Source organism: Mustela nivalis (genome assembly GCF_964662115.1).
Source record: "Mustela nivalis genome assembly, chromosome: 18".
Classification (NCBI taxonomy): Eukaryota; Metazoa; Chordata; class Mammalia; order Carnivora; family Mustelidae; genus Mustela; species Mustela nivalis.
Genome location: NC_139037.1, coordinates 32,522,774 through 32,546,022, shown reverse-complemented (window position 1 = coordinate 32,546,022; position 23,249 = coordinate 32,522,774). Strand labels below are relative to the sequence as shown.

Here is a 23,249-nt window from a genome sequence, read left to right as displayed (position 1 = left end):
AGAAAAAAACCCTAAAAGTGAAGGCGTTTGATTTGGTTCCAGCAATCCAGTGGATAACCTGAGACAAGAATGATTCACAGAAGAAACAAAGAAGCAGAGAAGAGAGCCTTCAAAGAAGCGAGCAGGTGAGACATGGGGCTACTGGTTTTCACTACATGCCTTTTAGTGTTAATCTCTTCACTCTGTACATGTAGTACGTTGATAAAAGGCAGACAGACACACAGACATGTGGTGCAGGACTTCTAGGCTCTGTCACTGTAGGCTGAGGAGTAACCCACAATCCTCTGCGTGGCTCTGCAGTCTTTAGCTCAGGCCTCTGGGATCTTAAATCATGTTAAAAGCCTTTCCAGGTCAGGTCAGGAGTGCTCCAGGCCCTAAATACTACATATAAAATAAATTCTAGACACTAGGAATGGCTTTTACATAACTTAATGGCTACAGTCAATGCATAGGTGTCTCCTAATCTCTCCTGGGTTTACCTGCTGAGAATAAGACTTCATAAAAGTTTCATTTTAGATGAGAGGCCCCTACCCTGTCTTCCATGTATCACATCTGAACAAATTTAGGATCCAAGGGGCACTATGGAGCTACAGCGGAAATGATGGTATTTGGTTAAACCTTAAACTGTTTATTAGGCTTGCATTTAGGAAGAAATATGAATGTGTATTTGCCTACAGGTGCTGAAGTTTCACTGTTTGACTGTCTTCTTACATGTTTGTCTCCGCACAGAAGCAGCTCCACGGGCTTCTGCATAATGGCTGCGTGCAAGGTATAAAACAACACTGCCAGAAATAATGCAACGTCAAAGAGGGGCTTACTTACTTTAGTGGTTATTTCCTCAGCGATCTTGCATGAATGTAAACAGATGTGATTAGTCCTCGGCACAACCTGTTCAATTAAACCCCCCCACCCCCATCCACAGGAAGGTAGGGTTTGTAATTTCTGAGTATGCCTTTTCTTTTACACTTTGGTTTAGTCTTATTATTTGTTTAAAATAAATTAAACATTTTCTATGTTGAGAAAAACCATCGTTTCATGCTCTTGGGAACAGTGCTAAACCAGAGCTGGCTAGGTGGGTATAGGTCACTATACAGAAGCAAAGCAAATGGAATGGCCAGAAGATGTCCTGGCATCCCCCAGATTATTGGGAAGCCAATACTCACTACTGTTTTTTTCCAGACCCAACATTATAGCTGGTTTCTAGGACATCAGTCTGACACGGACTTCTGTGAAGGTCCCAGGAGCCACATGCAGGATATGAATTCAACTACTAGTGCTCCACTATGTATCTGCCCAGGGGAAAGGTCTCCCAACTCAGGGTGAAAATCCGACACCGCTAGGGCGACTCAAGCTGATAATGCGCCTGTTGGAGAAGCAGCCTGACTGCTGCCTACCTGAGCAAAGGAAGGAAGCAGGGCTGGCCTGCATCTCATGCAGTGCCTGGTGCGCATGAGGAACTCAGGAAGTGTGGACTGCAGAGAACAGCACCAAAAGCTTCCACAGAGCCAAGAGGACTACAGAACCCAGGTTTGTCTGGTTCTGACTCCAAGGGGGATGCTGAGGACCCTCCACAAGGCAGACTCTCCTCTCTGGAAGCATCAACTCTGCCCAGGCGGCAAACAGGACGGTGGTCTAGGATGTGTGCATCTGCCTGAGGCTATGTATTTTAGGGTAGAGAAGGGCTCATTTCTGTGCACTCTCACGAGCCTAAGAATAATGAAATGTCTGAGGTATTGCAAGAGAGGCAAAGCTGGCATGAAGGGTAGTCTAAGATTGCATGAACATTTTAGACTTACCACGGAGGGCAGAAAAGATGGTGGTGAGATTTGGTCAAAATATTCTGGATTCTTAAGTAAGAAGAAATAAAGATGATTTAAGTATCAATTATCCTAATACACAGGAGAGTATTTTGTGACACCTATTCAAGTCACCATTTACTCAACTAGATCAAGGTTAGTTACTGACAAATATGAACCTTCAAAGTATACCAGCATACAAAGAAAAACTATTATATTTTTAAAGCAGGATCCATTTTAAATGAAAAGTTCTAGATTGAGCTAAACTTACTTTTGATAGACTCATGAAGTATAATTACAGTGCAAGAAGAAAGTTTTACATTAGACTGTTCAACAAGAATGCAAAATGGCGACCTATCATCCTTAACTTCATGGAGCGCTCTTGTAAGACTTGACTCGGAAGAGAGGTGAATCATTTCTACCACAAGGCCGTGATCCTGTAACCGATGACCTATGCCTGTTGCATATTCCCTTTAAAAAAAAAAACATACACACATACCACACACACACAAGAAAAAGGTAAGGTTATTGTCAACCAAACGAGAGGGGGAAAAAAAACCAAAACCCTACCTCACCAAGCGGTTGTTCCACAGGTATTTTGATGACAAGTTTAAGTAAGGTGGAGATATTATATTATTACTGTACTTGTGTAAATGAAGTGGAAGATGCTGTATTTTTTCAAAAATCATGCAGGCCCTGGAACTTGTTTTCATTCTTAGACATACTGAAAATATATAGTTAGAGGGGCGCCTGGCTGGCTCATTGGGTTAAAGCCTCTACCTTCAGCTCAAGTCATGATCCCAGGGTCCTGGGATCAAGCCCTACTTGAAGAAGCAGGGGAGCCTGCTTCCCCCCTCCCTTTGCCTGCCTCTCTGCCTACTTGTCATCTCTCTGTCAAATAAATAAATAAATAAATCGTAAGAAAAAATTTCAGTAGTACGTTATCCCTTTATGGAATCAGCAAGAGAACTGGAGACCGCTCTAACCAAAGGAAAACTTATTTTTCTGAAAATGTGGTGTCCTCATACGGTTGACCGTATACACAGAGCTTTATAAAAGCAGCAGAGCAGGTGAGAGCCGTGTTTTTGTGTGGCATGATACACTGGGTAAGTAAGATAAACGGGGCCAGCTTTTTTTTCAAGATGGACTCATCCAAATGTTATTTGATGAAATCATTTCAATTTAAAGACCATGAAACAAAATTTAAGATTGTTTGAAAGAACAGTTAAGACTAGTATCTTCAAAGAAAATAAGAGAATGCTCATCTACAATTAGTTCTGGGGACAGACCAGTATTTGTCTGCAACTGTGACAATTCCTTGCTAACAAGTGAATTGGTGAGGGGCGCCTGGCTGGCTCAGACAGCGGAGTGTGCGACTCTTGATTACGGAGTTTTGAGTTTAAGCCCCACATTGGGGGGTAGAGTTTACTTAAGTAAATAAATAAGTAAATGTATAGCCAAACAAACATGCAAAAAAGAGTAAACAGGTGATTCTAGAGTTAACCATCTCAGTCAACACCAACCATCCCATAACCAACCTTGGATCAAACCCCAGAGTCCTCTCATCTCCCATTTTCTCAGCCTTGGGTCTTCTCGATCCCAGAACTCTCCTTTGGGTTTCTGCTTCCCTTCCTGCCCAATGCTTACTTAGAAACCTGCACAGAAACTTAAAATCTCAAATGACATTGATTCCCTGAAACCTCCCTGATTTACCTCTTTGGACCCTACAAGGGTAGTCTGCTCTTCCTCTTACATATCCTCTGCTTAGAGCAGGAAGGACTCAGCATATCGCATCTTCCACTTGTTAGTTATGTGCATGTTTTACCTTATCAGGCTGCCTGTGGTACAAAAGAGGAACTGTGACTTAATTATCTGTATGTTCCTCGCTGACCTTAGCACACATAACAGGTACACATTAAGCGCCATGTTCTGCGTATTAAAAAATTAAAATGATGTCCGGAAAAATGCTTTCTAGGCAATTTAGGAATATAAATGATGATTTCAGAAAACAAATTCAAGAGGAAAACAAGAAAAACAAGACATGGTTTATATTTACAGAGTAACAGCCCATGAGTCAAAACTATCACAATAATTTAAAAAAAAAACACCTATCACAATAATAATTCACATTGGAGGACATGATGTGAAAACTAATTACTGTTTAGGAGTATAAAGGAATGAATTAGCCAACCAATGTATCACTACAAATCTCTTACGACATCAAAGTGACAACAGAGCAGGCAGCAAGGCCCAGTTCACAGACTCTGGCAGACGCAGGATGCCCTCGGCCGAGGAGTTCCTAAGCTGCACCCGCCGAGGGTCCTAATCCGTGGCTAAACGCCAGAACTGCGGAACGCCGGGCAGAGGAGCGGTTTCCGAATACCACCCCAGATGGTGGGGGAGCAGAAGAGCAATCTCAAGGACTCCTCTCCACCACACAGCACTGTGCTCCAGTCCACACCAGCCAGCCTGACTCTGGAGTGGGAGACTGGCAAGGGCATCAGGGTGCGGGAGTCAAATGGCCACTGGAACCCATCACCGCTCTGAAAGAGCTACAAGGTGCTACAGATCTGATGTGATCTGTTCTAAGAAAGCCAATTTAGTCAAAGATTAATGCAGTTTCCCTGGTTGATGCAAATGACTATAGCAAAGTTGCTAAATGTTGAGGGAAAACCAAGCCACTATGCATGCTGAGTCTTTACTGCCTCTGGTTCAAAACTGGTTTAAAATTACCACATGATCAAATTAATCCAGGGCATGTCTGCTTGTCTTTCAATTATTAAAGGGAAATCCCATAATTTTCTAATGTAAAAGGAATTGGCCTCTCCACCCTCCCCATGCTGTGACTGACCTCATTTCTTCCAGGCCGTTTTCTCCCAAGATCCAACCCAAATACCCTCCAAATGAGATGAAGTTATAATTTTGCTTTCACAAACTCTAACAGTAAAGATGCTACCTACAAATACATTAGGTTTCTGTAAAGCAGGTATCACAGAATAAGAATTCTGAAGTCATTTCAAGATTGTCGATTTTCACACAGAGTGAGAACACCAGTGCTGCCTTCATGCTGAGTTATGTTTTGTGCGTGCCTGGTCTCCTGTTCAGGAATGATTAGTTCTCATGTCTGAAGTCTGCAGGATCCCTCACTCCGCACCTCGCCTGGAGTAAGTGCACATGCCTCCCACCAACCGTTTGTCGACACGGTCTTCGCCAAGCACTACGAAACCCGACAGAATCCAGAGACAATTATCATCCCACATTAATTCTCCTGTCCGCCTTCAAGTGACAGCAATGGTGTACAAGATCAGGGCACTATGCAGACCCAAAGGACGAGCTGGAGACAGTGAAGAGGGCAGGAGACCAGGCCAAAACAGGCCAAAAGTGGCGTGGATGAGTTGCAGGTGTTAAGTAGCCTATACAAGTTACAAGTGTTAGCCTGCACGAGTTACAGATGGAGAAGAAGGAACGGGCATTCCACATCGAAGGAAAAATAGCAAGGACAAAGGCTGAAAGGAATTCAATAAGCAGTTAAGAAAGGAGAGGAACCCATCTCTGAAATTATCAGTGAGGCCAACTTGTGGGTCCTACACTAGACTGTCAGCACCCCAAGGTAAAGGTGTGTCTGTTACGTTCACTCAAGTACTCCCAGAGCCTAGGACAGTGCCCAGCACACAGAACCCAGTCTGAAAATAGCCTTGTTTTTTTTTTCTCCCTGATTACAAAATCGATGGGACACTCATTGTAGAAAACTCGAGCAATACAGAAAACTGAGTAAGAGAGTTATCATAAAAAAAAAAAAAAGTTATCATCAGAAACCTCCCCAGCCACAGCCACAGGATGGTAAACCCAATAGCACATTCTTGTAATTCCTAGAGTAGTGTTCTTTTTTGTTTCTTGTTTTTAAGATTTTATTTATTCATTTGAGAGAGAGAGCATGAGAGGGGAGAAGGTCAGAGGGAGGAGACTCCCCATGGAGCTGGGAGCCCAATGCAAGACTTGATCCCAGGACTCCGGGACCACGACCTGAGCCCAAGGCAGTCGCCCAACCCACTGAGCCACCCAGGCGCCCCCTAGAGCAGTGTTCTAACAGCATTTCCTGAGTCTTTTCCATTCTCTTTTAGTGACTTATGTACGTAAGGCTGAATACTTAATTATTCCATTTGTACACATTCTCATTCGACAGGCTAGAAAGAAATAAAATATACCTTTGCTCGTTGTTGATAGAAACAATAACACAGTCTGAAGGCCTCTCTCGATCACGTTCTTTCTGAATCATTTGATAAAAGTGCTGGAAAAGCCGTTCTTTCTGAGTGTCCCTGCCACCGGCATCACCTGAAAAATATTGACGTGTTCATGCTCTTGCAAGGGCAAAAGCAATCACTGAAGGTTTTCAGGGTTTTTTACAAAAGTGAAAATGAATGGCAACAGCTCTATGAAGAATAGATGAGGAAAACAGGAGGATCTCAGCAAGACTCTTACCGAACTGAGTGGACTGGGGCCGCTCGTGGTTCTCTTCGTGCCTTTTTGAATAATCAGCCACATTCCGCCGTAATTCTTCAACGCTATTGGATGCATGAAAACATAATAGTTTGTGCAAACTGAGTTTCCCTCTCAATGCATCCCCAAAAGCCAAGAAATAAACACGAGGTTGCCTGGCACAATGCGTATGCACCCAAAGAAGGGCTGTGTCTACACAGGGATAGAAACACGCTCAATCATCTGTTCTCATTTTAAAATTATGGCGAGTTTCTGGAGTTTTTCTGTTCTCTCCCATTCACTTCCTCTTCTTGCCTGTTATGACGAAAAGTACTACGTGGAGCCATTGATCTTTGTCAAGACAGACTGATAGAAGCCCATACACGAAGGTGTTTATTTTATTTATTTATTTATTTATTTATTAAGAAGATTTTATTTATTTATTTGACAGAGATCACAAGTAGGCAGAGAGGCAGGTAGAGAGAGGGGCGGGGGGAAGCAGGCTCCCCTCGGAGCAAAGAGCCCAAGGCTCGATCCCAGGACCCTGAGGTCATGACCTGAGCCGAAGGCAGAGGCTTTAACCCACTGAGCCACCCAGGCGCCCCGAAGGGGTTTATTTTAAAGAGGAGATAATTCTAGCAGCCGTGTACACCATTTGAAGAAGCAGCGCTTACCTCTGAAGGTCTTCACTGGCTACGGGTAAAAAATGAGGCAATGAGGTCTGCTCACTTTACTCCTGAACACTCTACAGCCCCTGTGAGCCAGCCATTTTCCCTTGCTGAAGGCATGCAAAATAGCGCACAGATGCTGGGTAATCTATTAGCCATCTAAAGTAGTCCCCTTTGCTGTGATTTAACAGAAGAAAGGGGGGAATTCGAGGCACTCTGTACCCTAAATCAGGCATTTTTACTGCAGCTCTCCAGCATCCAGACACCAGTGTGTCTGTCCACAAGGAGTGTCCTGCCAGGGAGAGAACCACCTCGGCAGGCAGCAATTAGTTCCTTTCTCACCAGAGGCATCACGCTGCATGGCAAAGCGGCCACGGAACACGCTCAAACCACAACTATTCAGCAAGCTGCCAGCAAACGTCGATCCCTTTGCTCGTCTCCTGTACAATTTTCATTTGGGTTGTTGGCCACAACCAATTCCCTGACACAGCAAAGACGTGGCTCCAGACTCTTAAGAGGCAAAGCTTTTGCCTGAATCCAGGCCTCCCCTACTGCCTGAGCACCCTGAGCTCCCCAAGAATGCTTCCTTCCCCCACACAGACTTCATCTTTGTGTACTGTCTCCGACAAACACTAGCCGTTGGCTCCCGAGGCCATTCCTCAAGCTGCCTGCTTTCTCTACCCCTTGCTAGGCTGTGTTCTTGCTGGCTTTCTCTCACAGTTTATTCAGAATCTTTTTCAAAGTGGTCTGAAAACTGCTCACCACCACTCTAAGTAAATCAGACAGGGTTGGGGATGCACCCCAGAAGCTGGTATGTGGCCATCCAGGAAAAGCAGCCTGATGTTGAAATTGCAGCTGCCTGGGTATGAATCTCAGTGCTGTCACCTACTAACTGGGAAGCTTGAACGACTTACTTAACACTGCTCTGCCTCAGTCTCCCCACCTGTGAAATGGGGCTATCGGAACCTCCCTAGAAGTGCTGTTATGAGGATTCAATGAGTTCAAGTAGGTAAAGCCCTTAGAACAGTGTCTGATGCAGGAGAAGCCTTCAACAGATGCAGGCCATTCTAATCCATCTCTGCCTTTAGGCTTCCTTCACGCCAAAGCTAAGAAAATCCCTCCTTCAGAAGATCGCCTACCGGTGCAAGTATTCGGAGTCTCATTGTCAGGAAATGTTACCTGAGAGAGACTAACCCCCATTAACAGTCACTCCTGAATTCTATACTTCCAAGTGCTTCCGCAGTCGAGGAAGGCATTTTTCAATTTTGAATTATTAATCTAATCTGACACAAATCTCATCTTTAATGCAGGCAAGAGAGAGGCCCTGTCAAGGTTCATACATATAAAAATCAATTCAGATACAGTTCAAGGAAAACTGCTTTTACCAAAACTACAGAGGTAGATCCAAAGCAGGAGTCCTGTAGTGCCGTGTTGATTTACCTCCTTAGTTACTTGGAACTCCACTGCTGAATGTGGAAGACAGACTCAACTACGTGAGATTACCTTCAAAACTGGTTTACAGACTTTGGAATCCTACATGGTGGTCAAAACCGATGAGGATCAATAATCCTCCGTGACATTTTACTTGAAAGAAAGTTCTAGAACAATATACCAGGATGAGCCATTTCAATTAAAATTAAGGGCAGAGTGGGGCGCCTGGGTGGCTCAGTCGTTAGGTGTCTGCCTTCAGCTCCGGTCGTGATCCTGGGGTCTGGGATCGAGCCCCGTGTTGGGCTCCCTGCTCTGCGGGGAGTTGCTTCTCCCTCTCCCACTCCCCCTGCTTGTATTCCCTCTCTCACTGTCTATCTCTCTGTCAAATAAATAAAAATCTTTAAAATAAATAAATAAATAGAGGGAGGGTGGGGAGGACTCTGAAAGGGATTTTTATTTATTTTTTTTTTTTAAGATTTTATTTATTTATTTGACAGAGAGAAATCACAAGTAGGCAGAGAGGCAGGCAGAGAGAGAGAGAGGAGGAAGCAGGCTCCCTGCTGAGCAGAGAGCCCGATGTGGGACTCGATCCCAGGATGCTGAGATCATGACCTGAGCCGAAGGCAGCGGCTTAACCACTGAGCCACCCAGGCGCCCAGGGATTTTTTATTTTTTAGTATCACTTTTTTATCTATTTATCCGTTCAGGAGAGAAAGAGAACACGGGAGAGGGAAGGGACCGAGAGAATCTCAAACAGACTCCATGCTAAGCACGAGCAGGGCACAGAGCTCCATGGCACAGCCCTGAGATCATGACCTGAGCAGAAATCAACAGTCAGACGCTTAACTGACCCAGCCACCCAGGTGCCCTTTCTCTTGCATTTCCCTTCCAAACCATTTTTCAGGGACTTTATTTGTACTGGAATACGGATTCACCTCCTAACTAAAATAAATTCGCATTTTTAGAGCATCTACCCACGGTCAGATGGTGGCACAAAAAAGGTGGGGAGGTGTGGAAGAAGGGAGTGGAGGGCCTGCTGCAGCGGGTCACCCAGGGAGAGCTCACAAAGGGGCTCGGGTGGTCGAGTCCCTCCAGTTCGTAAGCCTGTCTTAGTTACTCGAGTCCAAATGGCTATGGGAAGGGAGAAGTTAAAGCAGAATGGCTTAATATGATCAAGCTGACCTGAGGGACTTCCCAAAAAGCAAATATTAATAGCATCAATTTTAACAAACACGTAAGTCTGCACAGTAAGAACACATCTACATTACTACTAAAGCTTTTAGCAAATTGAGCCAGAACAATAAAACTTTACCTTAGCATGTCTTCACCCTCCTTTAAGTAGCCCTCTTGGGGAGAATAAGAAGTCGGCGGAAAAGGTTTATATGGCTTGCTGCTAAAAAACCAACAAAGACAAAATTACACTTAAGAAGAAATTATTTCCCATAGCCCACATGTTACTTTCCACAGTTCTGGTACACTCAAAGGTGATTAAATCTTCAGTGAGACTGGATTTTTAAAACTCGAACAATGCTTTTCTGAAAACTTCTTTTTTTTTTCTTTCAGAATCTCTATTCTATTTTGTAATGCTTATTTCTATTTTCATCTAATTTGTTTGCTCAATGCTTTTCCAGAGCTGACAACTGAAGGCAGAGCTCTCTCACAAGAAAAGACCATTATAAATGCACGAAAGGAAAGGGGCTTCAACATAATGAATCAGATTTACCCAAATGAACTGAATTAAACCAAAAGAGAAGTAAGAATGCAATGCTGGTGGTATTTGGTAATTTTTTTAAAATCCGATTTTTTTTTTTAGAAGCTTCTCTTTGGTAGATGCTCCACCAACATCACCATAAATTTTCACAAATTATCAGGCACCTTTAATGTATGTATCTGACACCAACTCCACAATGGCACTTATCAAGAACATTCCTGAATCATTCGTGTGCATCAGTTCTAAGCAGTCGAAGTCCTCGATTAAAACCACTGTTAGGTTTACATGCCAAATGCATTCCATGCACGTCGACAACGTCTTCCTCATTTAGAAGTGGTAGTGGTTAATGAATTAACACTGATCTAAATCCAAGACAAAAATAAGGGGCAAAGCCTAAGAAAAAAACGCCTGCTCCAAATTGTTAGCTGAAAGAAACAAGGGGCTAAACAAGAGGAACTACGATGAATTTGGACCGAGAGGGTTAAAGAGTTATTAGAAAGCTTTCCTTTTCCAAAAAGGATCAGGAGCACAGATGCTCCACTCGACCCTCTTCTCAATGATCCTAGCCAAGTTTGAAGGCCATGAGAAGGAATAAGCAGATGGTTCAATGTGAGTAAGTCAAAAGGAAGTTGCATTTGCCTTATTCGGCTTCCTAGCAACTAGACTGAATGATGCCAAGAAAGCCAGCCGGCTCTAAGGAGAAACACTGCAGGACACTTGGAACCCAGTGGCTGGGCAGGGGAGAGAAGGCCCCAGACACCCTCACCTGGCAAAACAAATCCAGCGCCACCGGACACCCACACTTCCCACCTCATCAGGACCTTCCCTTTCCCCTGCAGTTCCCACTCTAACCGACCTGACCTGGCCACACTAATGCCAACCACTCGACGACAAGGACAACCTTTCAAACTCCAGTAACATCAGATGAGCAGTCTGGCCCGGCCATCAAAGAATAAGTCCCACTTCTCCGTGGGAGAGAAGGCCCAAAGCACTCAACGCACCTCAGCCAGCTGGACAAAGGAGTCCGCAGGCCAAAAGGCCCGCACTCAAACACGGCAGCTCCCGCTCTGAGAAAGGCAGACAGCCGTGTACACTGGCTGGGATCCCAGAAGCCTGAGAAACATCCCTCCCAGAGCCACGGTGTGTTCCTTTTCTCCTCCTTAAAAACATTCCCTAAGTACCGTGGATGCTGGTGGTTCACAAATTGGGCTACTAAAAGGAACCACACTCAGAAGGAATTGTCTTTGTGTAAGTACATAAATAGGAACAGGAGATAAATCCACAAATGGCCAAAGGAAGGCCTGGATGTTATTAAACGCTGCAAGGTTATCTTAAGCCCTGGCATTTTGCTATGTATTCTGGGCCTCCCTCTAACTGGTGGCACCCATTAAAACTTCAATTCCTCTCCTATTCCGTGGGTAGCAGGTCAGTCAGAAATGGGACTTCTAATTACAAATATATCTTGGGAAATGAAGAGTTTCCAAGATGTTCAATGAAAATGTTTTCAATGCATTATACTGAAAACTTATAACAACCAATCAAGCTGGGTATTACCAATCTCCCAACGCTTTTTAGAAAAAGATGAGGAAATGGAGAGTCAGTTCACACGACTTGCTACAAAGCTAAGCCATAAAGCCCAAATTCAAATCCAGGTATGTATGACTCAAAAACCCAGGCTCCCTCCAATACCTCATAGCCCAGAAAGTCTGGGCTTAACACAGGAGGTCTGCAAGCAAAATAAAACTAGGAAAAGCCATGAAAGAAGGATAAATCTTAACGAATAAAGATATTAAGCCATTCTGTATTTTTATGGAATGTAAATTCACGTGGGCATAAATTCCCATTTGAGAACACTCTAGAGAGTACGGCAGCGGGCTCCCCAGGGAAATGGCTGCCTGCCCACGTGCGCTAGCAGGTGGAGAGCCTCCTCCGCACATCTGGGTGGACCACCTAAGGATGAGCAATTCAAAATTCAAGCCTCAAGACTGATATAGAGGAACCAGAATTCTCATATGCTGCTAGTACGAATGGTACAATCACTTCAGAAAATCATCTGACAGTTTCTTAAAAGGTGAAACACATAATCAAGCCAGTAGATATTTACCAGGTAAAAATGAAAGCACAGATCTACTAAAAAACTTGTGTATGAATGTTCATAGCAGATTTGCAAAGAGCCAAAAACTAGAAATGTCTAACCACAGAAAGATGACAAAACAAACTATGGTGTAGCCACAGGTCGTAGCCTGCCCAGGCCACAGTAACAAAACATCACAGTCTGGGTGGCTAAAACAAGAGAAGTTTATTGTATCAGAGTCCTGGAGGCAGAAGTCCAGGACCAGGAAGTCTGCATAGTCCAGTTCTGGCGAGAGCTCTCTTCCTGGTTTGCAAAGGCCACCTCCTTGCTGTGCCCTCACACAGCCCTTCAATGGTGCAGAAGGAGACTCCTTCTCCTCCTCTTATAAGGCCACCAGTCCTGCAAGATTAGGGCCCCAACCTTTTGACCTCATTTAACCTTACTCAGCTCCTAAAAGCCCTGGTCTGCAAATACAGTCACGCTGGGGGTTAGGGCTCCAAAATGCAATTATAAGGAACACAATTCAGTCCATGGCACCATAAACTGGAATACTACTCAACACCAAAGAAATGGAAGTACTGATCCACCCAACAACACAGATGAATCTCAAAATAATTATTCTGAGGGAAACCAGAAACTTTTCCATACAAATATACACTGTATGATTCCATTTAAATAATTCACATAAATTATATATACAATATACAGAAACTTATAAAAAATGCAAGCTAGGGGAGCCTGGGTAGCTCAGTCGGTTAAGCAGCTGCCTTCAGCTCAGGTCATGATCTCAGGATCCTGGGATCAAGCCCTGTGTCAGGCTCCCTACTCAGTGGGGAGCCTGCTTCTCCCTCTTCCTCTGCTTGTGCTCTCTCACTCTCTCTGTGTCAAATAAATAAATAAAATCTTAAAAAAAAAGAAAAGAAAATGCAGGCTAATCTATCATGACAAAAGTGACAGACTAGTTGTTGCCAAGACAAAGGGTAATGACAATGACAAATAAGTAAACTTTGGGGAATGATAGCCGTGTTCATTACCTTGATTGTAGTGCCGGTCGGTCATCCACATGTCAAAACTGAAGTTGTACATTTTAAAAATGTGCAGGGTATTTACTATGTATTATTACACATCAATAACCATACGACAATAAAACAAAAAAATCCAAGCCTTTCTCCCGTTTTATACCTTCCCTCTGTCACATCAATTGTGTTTTCTTTCTTTCCTTTCTTTTTTTTTTAAGTTTATTTATTTATTTTTAAGTAATCTCTATAGCCAACGTGGGGCTCAAACTCACAACCCCAAGATCAAGAGTCACACAGTCTTCCGAATGAGCCAGTCACACACCTCAACATCAATGTGTTTTCAAAATGTTTCAAGTTTTAGCACCAGTCAGAAATCATGCAGATTCTGTTGTTTTTACATGGAGAGAAGCTTACACATCTATGGAAAGAGAGTCCGTCGAAACACTTCCTCACTATTTCAAATTAAATGTACATGTCACTCCCAAAGCCTCCAGGAATGCTAGTACGATTATTTTTAACTTGTTACTATTGTATCTCAATTACTTCAACTTATTAGACAGCTGATCTATTAAATTCTCAGGGTAGGACCCACTGGGGATAAATTTTAAAATTAAAAAGATTTTTAAGAATCTACTCTTAGAAGTTCCATCATAATTTCAAATTTCACTGAAAACAATTTGAATTTTAACACTCCTCTGGAGAAATTTCAATCAAGCCTCCAGAAATAGGAAAAGAGTAGTAGCATGGCACTGTCAAAGGACACAAATCAAAAAAAGTCATAGGTTTCCTCTATAATATTCTTTAAAAAAAAAAAAAAACAAAAAAAACAGGCTGAGTAACAGTTGAACAGTGTCACCATGCAATTCAGCAATCACACCCCACTGATTTGAAAACGTTATGTCCACACAAAAACCTCCACATGAATGTTTATAGCAGCTTTATTCATAATGGCCCCAAACCGGAAGCAACCAAGATGCCCTTCAGTAGGTGACACAGATAAACTGGCACAACCAGACAATGAGAATTATTAAGTGATAAAAAGAAAACAGCTATCAAGCCACAAAGAGACTTGGCTTAATCTTAAAATGCATATTGCTAAGTGAAAGAAGCCAGTCTAAACAGGATATATACTGTATGGTTCCAATTACATGACATTCCGGAAAAGGCAAAACTATAAAGATGGGTGAAAAGATCAGTGGCTGCCAGAGGTTTGACAGGATGGAATTGAATAGGCGAAGCACAGGGGTTTTTTCCAGGCGGTGAAATTATTCTGCATGAAACAGTGATGGTGGATACATGACACTATGCATTTGTCAAAACCCACTGAACTTCACAGCATAAAGAGTGAACCTTAATGTATGCAGATTTTAACAAATCATTTAGGAAGTCGAGAGAATCCCAGAATGGAATACAGAATGTGACAAAACAATTACAAATTGTCTATGAACGTATGAAACCACCTCACGGAAGGGAGGGAGGGAAGAGGTAGGAGCTCACCTTTGTACAGTTTTGCAGAGAACCCGGTGGGATAGGATTTGGCCCGCGGTTGTAGGTTTCCAACCCTTGCTCTAAAGCCTAACGAGGCCCTCAAGTGGTAACTTTCAGAAGCCTGTGAAAGGAGGGCCATGTGATGTGGGATCTGTGCCACAGGGAAGGCGGCCAGACCCACGGCTTTGCCCGCATCTGGTCCAGAGTCGATGCCAAAGTCCTGATCCGGACTTAAAAGATACCTAATGCCCAGCCCCCACCCTGCCACAGCCCCCCCACCGGTCTGACCTAATTCTCTACTTCCACCTGCACTCCTGGGGGGCTATGCCTTCTAGGTCTGTCTTAAACACCACCACCCCACCGCACCCCTGCAAACACCCACGTGGCTTCCATCCAGGGCTCTGCCCAAATGTTATCTTATCTGTCCAGCCCTCCGTCACCATCCTTACCACCTGTGCTCCCTACCCTCTGACCCAGCTTCAGTTTTCTCTCTGTCACTCATACACACACACACACACGTTTTAAACATAAACTTTATTTTTTACAGCACTTCTAGATTTTCAGAAAAATTGTAAAGACAGGACTATGTAAGAAATCTCCCAGATAACTTACACTTAGTTTCTCCTATTATTAGCATCTTTTAAATTGGACTACGTTTACTACAACTAGTGAACCAATGCTGATACGCTCTTATTAAAAGAAGTCCATACTCTATTCTTTTTTTTCATTATTTATTTATTTATTTGACAGAGAGAGAGATCACAAGTAGGCTGAGAGGCAGAGAGAGAGAGAGAGAGAGAAGCAGGCTCCCCCCTGAGCAGAGAGCCCAATGTGGGACTCGATCCCATGACCCTGAGATCATGACCTGAGCCGAAGGCAGAGGCTTAACCCACTGAGCCACCCAGGCGCCCCCATACTCTATTCTGATCTTCTCCCTTTTTACCTACTGTCTTTCTTTCTGGTCCAGGATACCACATGTCATTCTTTGGTCATGTCTCCCCAGGCTCCTCTTGGCTGAAGCAGTTTCTCAAACATTCCTTGCTTTTGATGACCTCAACAGTGTGGAGGAACACTGATCACATACTATATATTTTTACTTATTTGGATATTATCTCATCCCAAGCAGGAAGGTAAGCTTCTAGAAGACAGAAGATATCTAGAAGATAGACGGTAAGATTCTAGAAGGTAATCTTCTAGATTTTTGTCTGTTTACAGTTTCCCCAGGAAATGGAACAGGGCTTGCCACAATGTAAGCTGTTCAATGAATAACTACGGAATCAATGAATTTACGAAAATAAATTTTTTTTTTTAAACTCTAAAACTCCCTAGACTTTCAGGTTTCATAAAGGCCAGCCCTTCTCATTTAACACATGTAGACAATTAGGTCTTAAGGATTAGGTAACTTTCTTTTGGTTCTTAAGATTTATTTATTTGAGGGGCGCCTGGGTGGCTCAGTCGGTTAAGAGCCTGCCTTTGGCTCAGGTCATGATCTTGGGGTCCTGGGGTTGAGCCCTCCATCAGCCTCTCTGCTTGGTGGGGAGTCTGCTTCTCCCTCAGCCTGTAGCTATCCTTGCTTGTGCACTCTCTCTCAAATGAATAAATAAAATCTTAAAAAAAAAAAAAAAAAAAAAAGATTTGGGGGAGAGTGAGTGAGCATGCAAGCAGCAGGGAGGGGCAGAGGGAGAGGGAGAAAATCCTCAAGTCGACTCCTTGCCAAGCCCAAGCTCAACACAGGGCTCAATCCCACAACCCTGAGATCATGACCTGAGCCTAAATAAAAGAGCTGGACACTCAACCAACTGAGCCATCTTGGCACCCCAGGCTAGGTTAACTTTTTAGTTACAGGAACCAGAACTGGGAATTTCCTCGACCTTTTGTGACCGCCACACACAGAAAACCGGGATTTCACTGTACACAAGGACATCTCAACCACTGCCGGTCTGACACTTCGTGTTACCCACAGGGAACCTGGGAGCAGATACTCACTCTCAGCTATCTCAACAGCTTTTTCTGCATAACGGTGTTTATTTAGGTCAATGACTTGAATACTTTACTGCATTTTTGCCCTATTATTTTTTAAGTGTAAGTAAAAAAAAAGGGGGGGGGAATGCTGACACCAGTAATTAGGAGAAGTCACCTAGCAGGTGACAAAGAGGAGTGAGATCTTTTAGGTCAAATCAAATTCTGCGCAGGCCTTGGATGATCACCTAAAACCAGCACCAAGTGCTTGAAAACCCTATGAATGACGGTGTGTAAATGGAGAGACGTGAATTCCTGCCACGACAGATAGACGGTTCTATTTTTTTACTCATTCCTTCCTCTTTAGTATCTTTTCAGGAAAAGATGTCAGGGATTCTCCCCACTCATTATACCTGTTTTGCAACCTTTCAACATGTGCTTTAGTGATAACCAAATGGGAATCCAGTAACTGCTGGATAAAATCGCTAAGCAAGAACTTCAAATATATACTTTTTCAACTCACCCAGAGCCCAATACATAGCATGTGTTAAATAAATACTTATGGAACACATGAAAATCAAGTGATTCAAAACTTTATCAGAAATGAACAATATGTGGGACGCTTGGGTGGCTCAGTTGGTTAAGCACCGAACCCTTGATTTTAGCTAAGGTCATATCTCGGGGTTGTGCCCCATGTGAGGCTCTGCACTGGATGTGGAGCCTGCTTAAGATTCTCTTTCTTCCTCTCCCTCGACCACTGCCCTCATCCTCTCTTTAAAAAAAAAAAAAAGAATGCCGCATAAACATGGAAAAATTATTTCTAGTGCTTCTACTCTTCTATATATTCCATGCAAATATCAGCTATTAAAGCAAATACTTTTTAGATACACAGAGGTGTCCTCTGCCAAACCCGTATTCTGGGAAAATTTATGAACTTCAAGCATATCAAACAGACAGACTTAAGAAAATTTTACTTATGTGTTTTTTACTCTATATTCTTCCAAAAGCCTTAAGGGTGCTACCTAAGAAAGTTGATTCAGATATTAACATCTCATTAAGCAGTATGATTGGGATATATGGTAGTTCATACACACACAGAGACAGAGTATCAAAGCTTTTCACTTTAAGATTTTTCTTTTTTCTTTTTTTAATCTTTCTTCCAAGATTTTATTTACTTACTTATGAGAGGGAAAGTGCATGCTTGAGCACAAGCACGGGGGGCGGCGGGGGAGATGCAGAGGGAGAAACAGATTTCCTACTGAGCAGGGAGCCCCAGTCAGGACTGCATCCCAGGACCCTGGGACCATGACCTGAGACAAAGACAGATACCCAACTGACTGAGCCACCCAGGTACCCCATCTTTAAGTTTTATCTAATCAGCCTTTCTAAAATGTACTAGACCCATCTTGTCCTCCTTTAACAATTAAAATAGTCTTTCATTGTTTATCTGTTTGTTGGCTACTCCAAGTCAGTTATGACCATCACTCCCCTATTTTCTCAAATGTAAGACATGTACTTTTTCATATATGAAATTAGGGATCCTTCTTACAATAATATATACATTTGATGTTGGGTGTTTTCCTTTTTTTATTTTTAAATTTTTAAATAAAGATTTTATTTATTTATTTGACAGAGATCACAAGTAGGCAGAGAGGCAGGCAGAGAGAGAGGGAGGAAGCAGGCTCCCTGCTGAGCAGAGAGCCCAATGTGGGGCTCTATCCCAGGACCCTAAGACCATGACCTGAGCCAAAGGCAGAGTCTTTAACCCACTGAGCCACCCAGGCACCCGTGTGTTTTCCTTTTAAAAGCTACTACTAAGAGCACCTGGGTGGCTCAGTTGGTTAAGCAACTACCTTTGGCTCAGGTCATGATCCTGGGGTCCTGGGACTGAGTCTCACATAGGGCTCACCATGCTCTACAGGGAGCCTCGTTCTCCCTTTCCATCTGCCTGTGCTCCCTATGCTTATGCTCTCTCCCTCTCTCTCTCTGTCAAATAAATAAATAAAATCTTTTAAAAAAAAGGTTAAGCCACCTATTAAGGGTGGCTCAGTAGCTTAAGCGGTTGCCTTCAGCCCAGGTCATGATCCAGGGGTTCTGGGATCAAGGCCCAGGTCAGGCTTCCTGCTGAGGAGGGAGTCTGCTTTTTCCTCTCGCTTTACCCCTCCCACTGCTTGTGCTTTCTTTCACTTGCTCTCTCAAATAAATAAATAAAATCTTTTTTTTTTAAATATACTTTATTTTATTTTATTTATTTATTTGACAGAGAGAGATCACAAATAGGCAGAGAGGCAGGCAGAGAGAGAGAGAGGAGGAAACAGGCTCCCTGCTGAGCAGAGAGCCCGATGCGGGACTCGATGCCAGGACCCTGAGATCATGACCTGAGCCGAAGGCAGCGGCTTAACCCACTGAGCCACCCAGGTACCCAATAAATAAAATCTTTAAAAGTAAATAAAAAATAAATGACACCACAAGATGCAATTGGCATAGACTATGGGAAACTAGAAGACAAAAAGGACATGCTTCTTCAATAAAAAAATATTAAAAAAAAAAATGGGGGCGCCTGGGTGGCTCAGTGGGTTAAAGCCTCTGCCTTCCACTCAGGTCATGATCCCAGGGTCCTGGGATCAAGCCGCACATCAGGCTTCCGGCTCAAAAGGAGCCTGCTTCCCCCTCTCCCTCTGCCTGCCACTCCCTCTGCTTGTGCTCCCTCTCTCTCTGTCAAATAAATAAAATCTTTTAAAAAATATCTCTAATCAACAACCTAACTTTACCACTTAAGGAACTAGAAAAAGAAGAACAGATAACCCAAAGCTAGCAGGAGGAAGGACATAATAAAGATTAGATCATAGATAAATAAAGATTAGAAAAATAGACAAAAATCAATAAAATGAAGAGTTAGTTCTTTGGAGAGATCAACAAAATTGATAAACCTTTAATCAGGATTAAAACACATACACACACACACACAAATAACTAAAATCAGTTATAAAAGAGAAAACATTACTACCATTTTAACATAAATAGAAAGGATTTTAAGAGTACTATGAGGGCACCTGGGTGACGAATTCACTTGTATGTCTGACTCTTGGTTTCAACTCAGGTCGTGACCTCAGTGACATGATCTCGGGATTGTGGGACTGGGCCCCACGTGGGGCTCAGCACAGTCTGCTTGGGATTCTCTCTCCCTCTCTCTCTGCCCCTCCCATTCATAGGCACTCTCTCTCAAAAACAAGTATTAATAAAAAGAGAGGACTATGTGTAATGATACACGACAAACTGGATAACCTTGAAGAAATGCACAAATTCCTAGAAATATACAACCTACCAAGACTGAATCATGAACAAATAAAAAATCTGAAAAATCTGTAACTAGTAAGAAGATTAAAAACTCCATGGAACACTCTACTTCCAGGGACCATTTCTATAGTTTGTTACTAGAAAAGTTTCTCTGAATGTGTGGAGTACTAAATACCCTGAGGAAGGGTGTAGTATTCTCTCCTGAGCATAAAGCCAGCTCTGGCTGTTGCTTCTGCAGCTGCCTTTTGCCACTGTTGACTCTTCTTATTCTTTGGGAGAGCAAGAGGTGAAACAGAAACAAAAACAAGAACAAGCAAGCAAGCAATTTCCATAAAGAACACTCTAAACCAGATGGCTTCACTGGTGAACCCTACCAAACATTTAAAGAAGTAACAGATCTTTCTCAAACTCCTCCAAAAAACTGAAGAGAAGGAAACACTTTCTTACTCATTCTATGAAGCCAGCATTACCCTGATACCAAAGCCAGAGAGACACTACCAGAAAACTGTAAATCAATGTACTTTATAAACACTGCTGCAAAAACCTTCCAAAAATGGTTAACAATTGGGATTCAAAAGAACATTAAAATGACTATTATACACCATAACCAAGCACAATTTATTCCTTTAATGCAAGGATGGTTCAACATATGAAAATCAATCAATGTGCAGTTAACAGAATGAAGGAATTCACATGATCTTAACTGATGCAGGAATCACTTGACAAAATTCAATAACCTTTCATGATTTAAAAAAAAAGTACTCTACAACTATTCTACAAATTAAAAATAGAAGTAAACTACCTCAACATAATAAACGCTATATATGAAAAGCCCAAAGCTAACATCATGCTCAATGGTGAGATTACAAGCTTTTCCTCTAAGATCTGGAACAAGACAAAGATGCCCACCTTTTTTTTTTTTTTTAAAGATTTTATTTATTCATTTGACAGACAGAGATCACAAGTAGGCAGAGAGGCAGGCAGAGAGAGAGGGGAAGAAGCAGGCTCCTTGCCGAGCAGAGAGCCCGATGCGAAGCTTGATTCCAGAACCCAGGGATCATGAACTGAGCCAAAGGCGAAGACTTTAACCCACTGAGCCACCCAGTCGCCCCACAGATGCCCACTTTCACCACTTCTTTCCAACGAAAGACTGGAAGTCCTAGCCACAGCAATTAAGAAACAGAAAGAAATAAGAGGCATCCAAATTGAAAAAGTAAAATTATCTCTAATGATGACATGATGTTATATATGTAGAGAAAATCCTACAAAGCACTGCACCAAAAAACAACTTAAAAAAAAAAAAACAAAACTGTTAGCCCTGGGGCTAATAATACATTGTATGTTAATAAAAAAATTAAAAAATTAAAAAAATTAAAAAAAAAACAAACAAACAAAAAAAAAAAAAAAAAGGGGGGCACCTGGATGGCTCAGTGGGTTGAAGCCTCTGCCTTCGGCTCAGATCATGATCCCAGCATCCTGGGATCAAGCCCCACATTGGGCTATCTGCTTGGCGGGGAGCCTGCTTCCCCCCTCTTTCTCTGCCTACTTGTGATCTGTCTGTCAAATAAATAAATAAAGTCTTTAAAAAAAAGAAAAAACCTGTTAGAATAATAAACAAATTAAGCTAAATTGTAGGACACAAAATCAACTTGCAAGAAACAGTTGCAATCCTATACACTACCAATGAACAATATGAAAAGAAATTCAGAAAACAATTCCATTTACAATAAGAAAAAACCAATAAAATACTTAGGAATAATCTTAAACAAGGAGGTCAAAGACTATGTACACTGAAAACTATGAAGTGTTGTTGAAAGAAGTTAAAGAAGACACCAATAAGTGGAAAGATATACCATCTTCACAAGCTGGAATATTTAGTATTATTACAATGTCAGTATTACCTGAAACAATGTACAAACTCAGTGACTTTTTTGCAAAAGCTGAACATGCCATCCTACATTTCATATGGAATTCCAAGGGAGCCAAAATAACCAAAATAATCTTGAAAAAAAAAAAAAGAACAAAGTTGGAAGTTCCACACTTCCTGATTTCAAAACTTATTACAAAGCACAGGAATGGGGGTGCCTGGGTGGCTCAGTGGGTTAAGCCACTGCCTTCGGCTCAGGTCATGATCTCAGAGTCCTGGGATCGAGCCCCACATCAGGCTCTCTGCTCAGCAGGGGGCCTGCTTCCTCCTCTCTCTGTGCCTGCCTCTCTGCCTGCTTGTGATCTCTGTCTGTCAAATAAATAAATAAAATCTTTAAAAAAAAAAAAAAAACCAAAACAAAGCACAGGAATGAAAACAGTGTGGTACTGTTATAAAAACAGATACACAGACCAAAAGAACTGAAAGTCCAGAAATATACCCTCAAATATGAGGGTTAAATAATTTTTTAGGAAGTGTCAAGACCATTCAATGGGAAAAGGATAGTCTTCAACAAACTGGGCTGGGAAAACTAGCATCCACATGCGAAAGAATGAAGTTGGACCCTTTTACCTTACACCATTTACAAAAATTAACTCAAAGTGTATCTAAGATTTAAATGTAAGACCTGAAACTATTAAAGCCTTAGAAGAAAAGATGGGGGAATAGCTTTATGACACTGGATTTGGCAATGATTTCTTGAATATGACACTAAAAGCAAAGACGACAAAAGAAAAAAACATAAACTGGACTACACCAAAATAACTTTTGCACATAAAAGGTTACTTACAGGGTGAAAGGCAACTCACAAGATGAGAGAGAATATCTACAATCCATATAACTGATAACAGTCTTCTATGCCAAATACATAAAGAATCCTACAATTCAACAACAAAAAAACGAACCCAATCCAAAAATTAGCAAAGAACTTGAATAGACATTCTCCAACAAGATATATAATAGGCACTCAGCACCTAAAAAGATGCTCTATTTCACTAATTATCAGAAAAATGCAAATCAAAACCACAATAAGGTATGCCCGGCTGGCTGAGTTAGTAGAGCATGCAACCCCTGATCTCAGGATTTGAGTATAAATTGAGTTTAAAACTCAAGCCCCACACTGGGCATAGAGCTTACTGAAAGAAAGAAAGAAAGAAAGAACACAGTAAGATATCACTTCACACCCATTAGGATGGCTACCATCAAAAAACAACAACAACAACAACAACCCAGAAACAAGTATTGGTGGGGTTGGAGAGCAGTTGGAACCTTTGTGCACTGTTGGAGCGATTATAAAATAGTGTGACGGCTATGGAAAATAGTCTGGAAGCTCCTCAAAATTTTAAAATCAGAACTTCATATGATCTCACAATCCCACTTCTGAGTATATATTCAAAAGAGCTGCA

At 42.2% G+C, this 23,249-nt stretch overlaps 1 protein-coding gene across 4 annotated transcripts in view; it reads right to left on the bottom strand.

Moving 5' to 3' along the window:
* LOC309853403 (uncharacterized protein) overlaps positions 1–23,249 on the bottom strand; it is an 86,124-nt gene that overhangs the window by 7,706 nt on the left and 55,169 nt on the right. For 3 of the 4 annotated variants that reach the window (XM_082711342.1, XM_082711345.1, XM_082711343.1), the window contains 4 exons: positions 9,684–9,764; positions 6,276–6,358; positions 6,002–6,128; positions 2,068–2,267 (listed from right to left, as the gene is read on the bottom strand). In XM_082711342.1, the coding sequence (XP_082567468.1) occupies positions 2,068–2,267; positions 6,002–6,128; positions 6,276–6,358; positions 9,684–9,764 (491 nt within the window). The remainder of the gene's footprint in view (positions 1–2,067; positions 2,268–6,001; positions 6,129–6,275; positions 6,359–9,683; positions 9,765–23,249) is intronic. The other variant, XM_082711344.1, reaches the window with a different exon arrangement.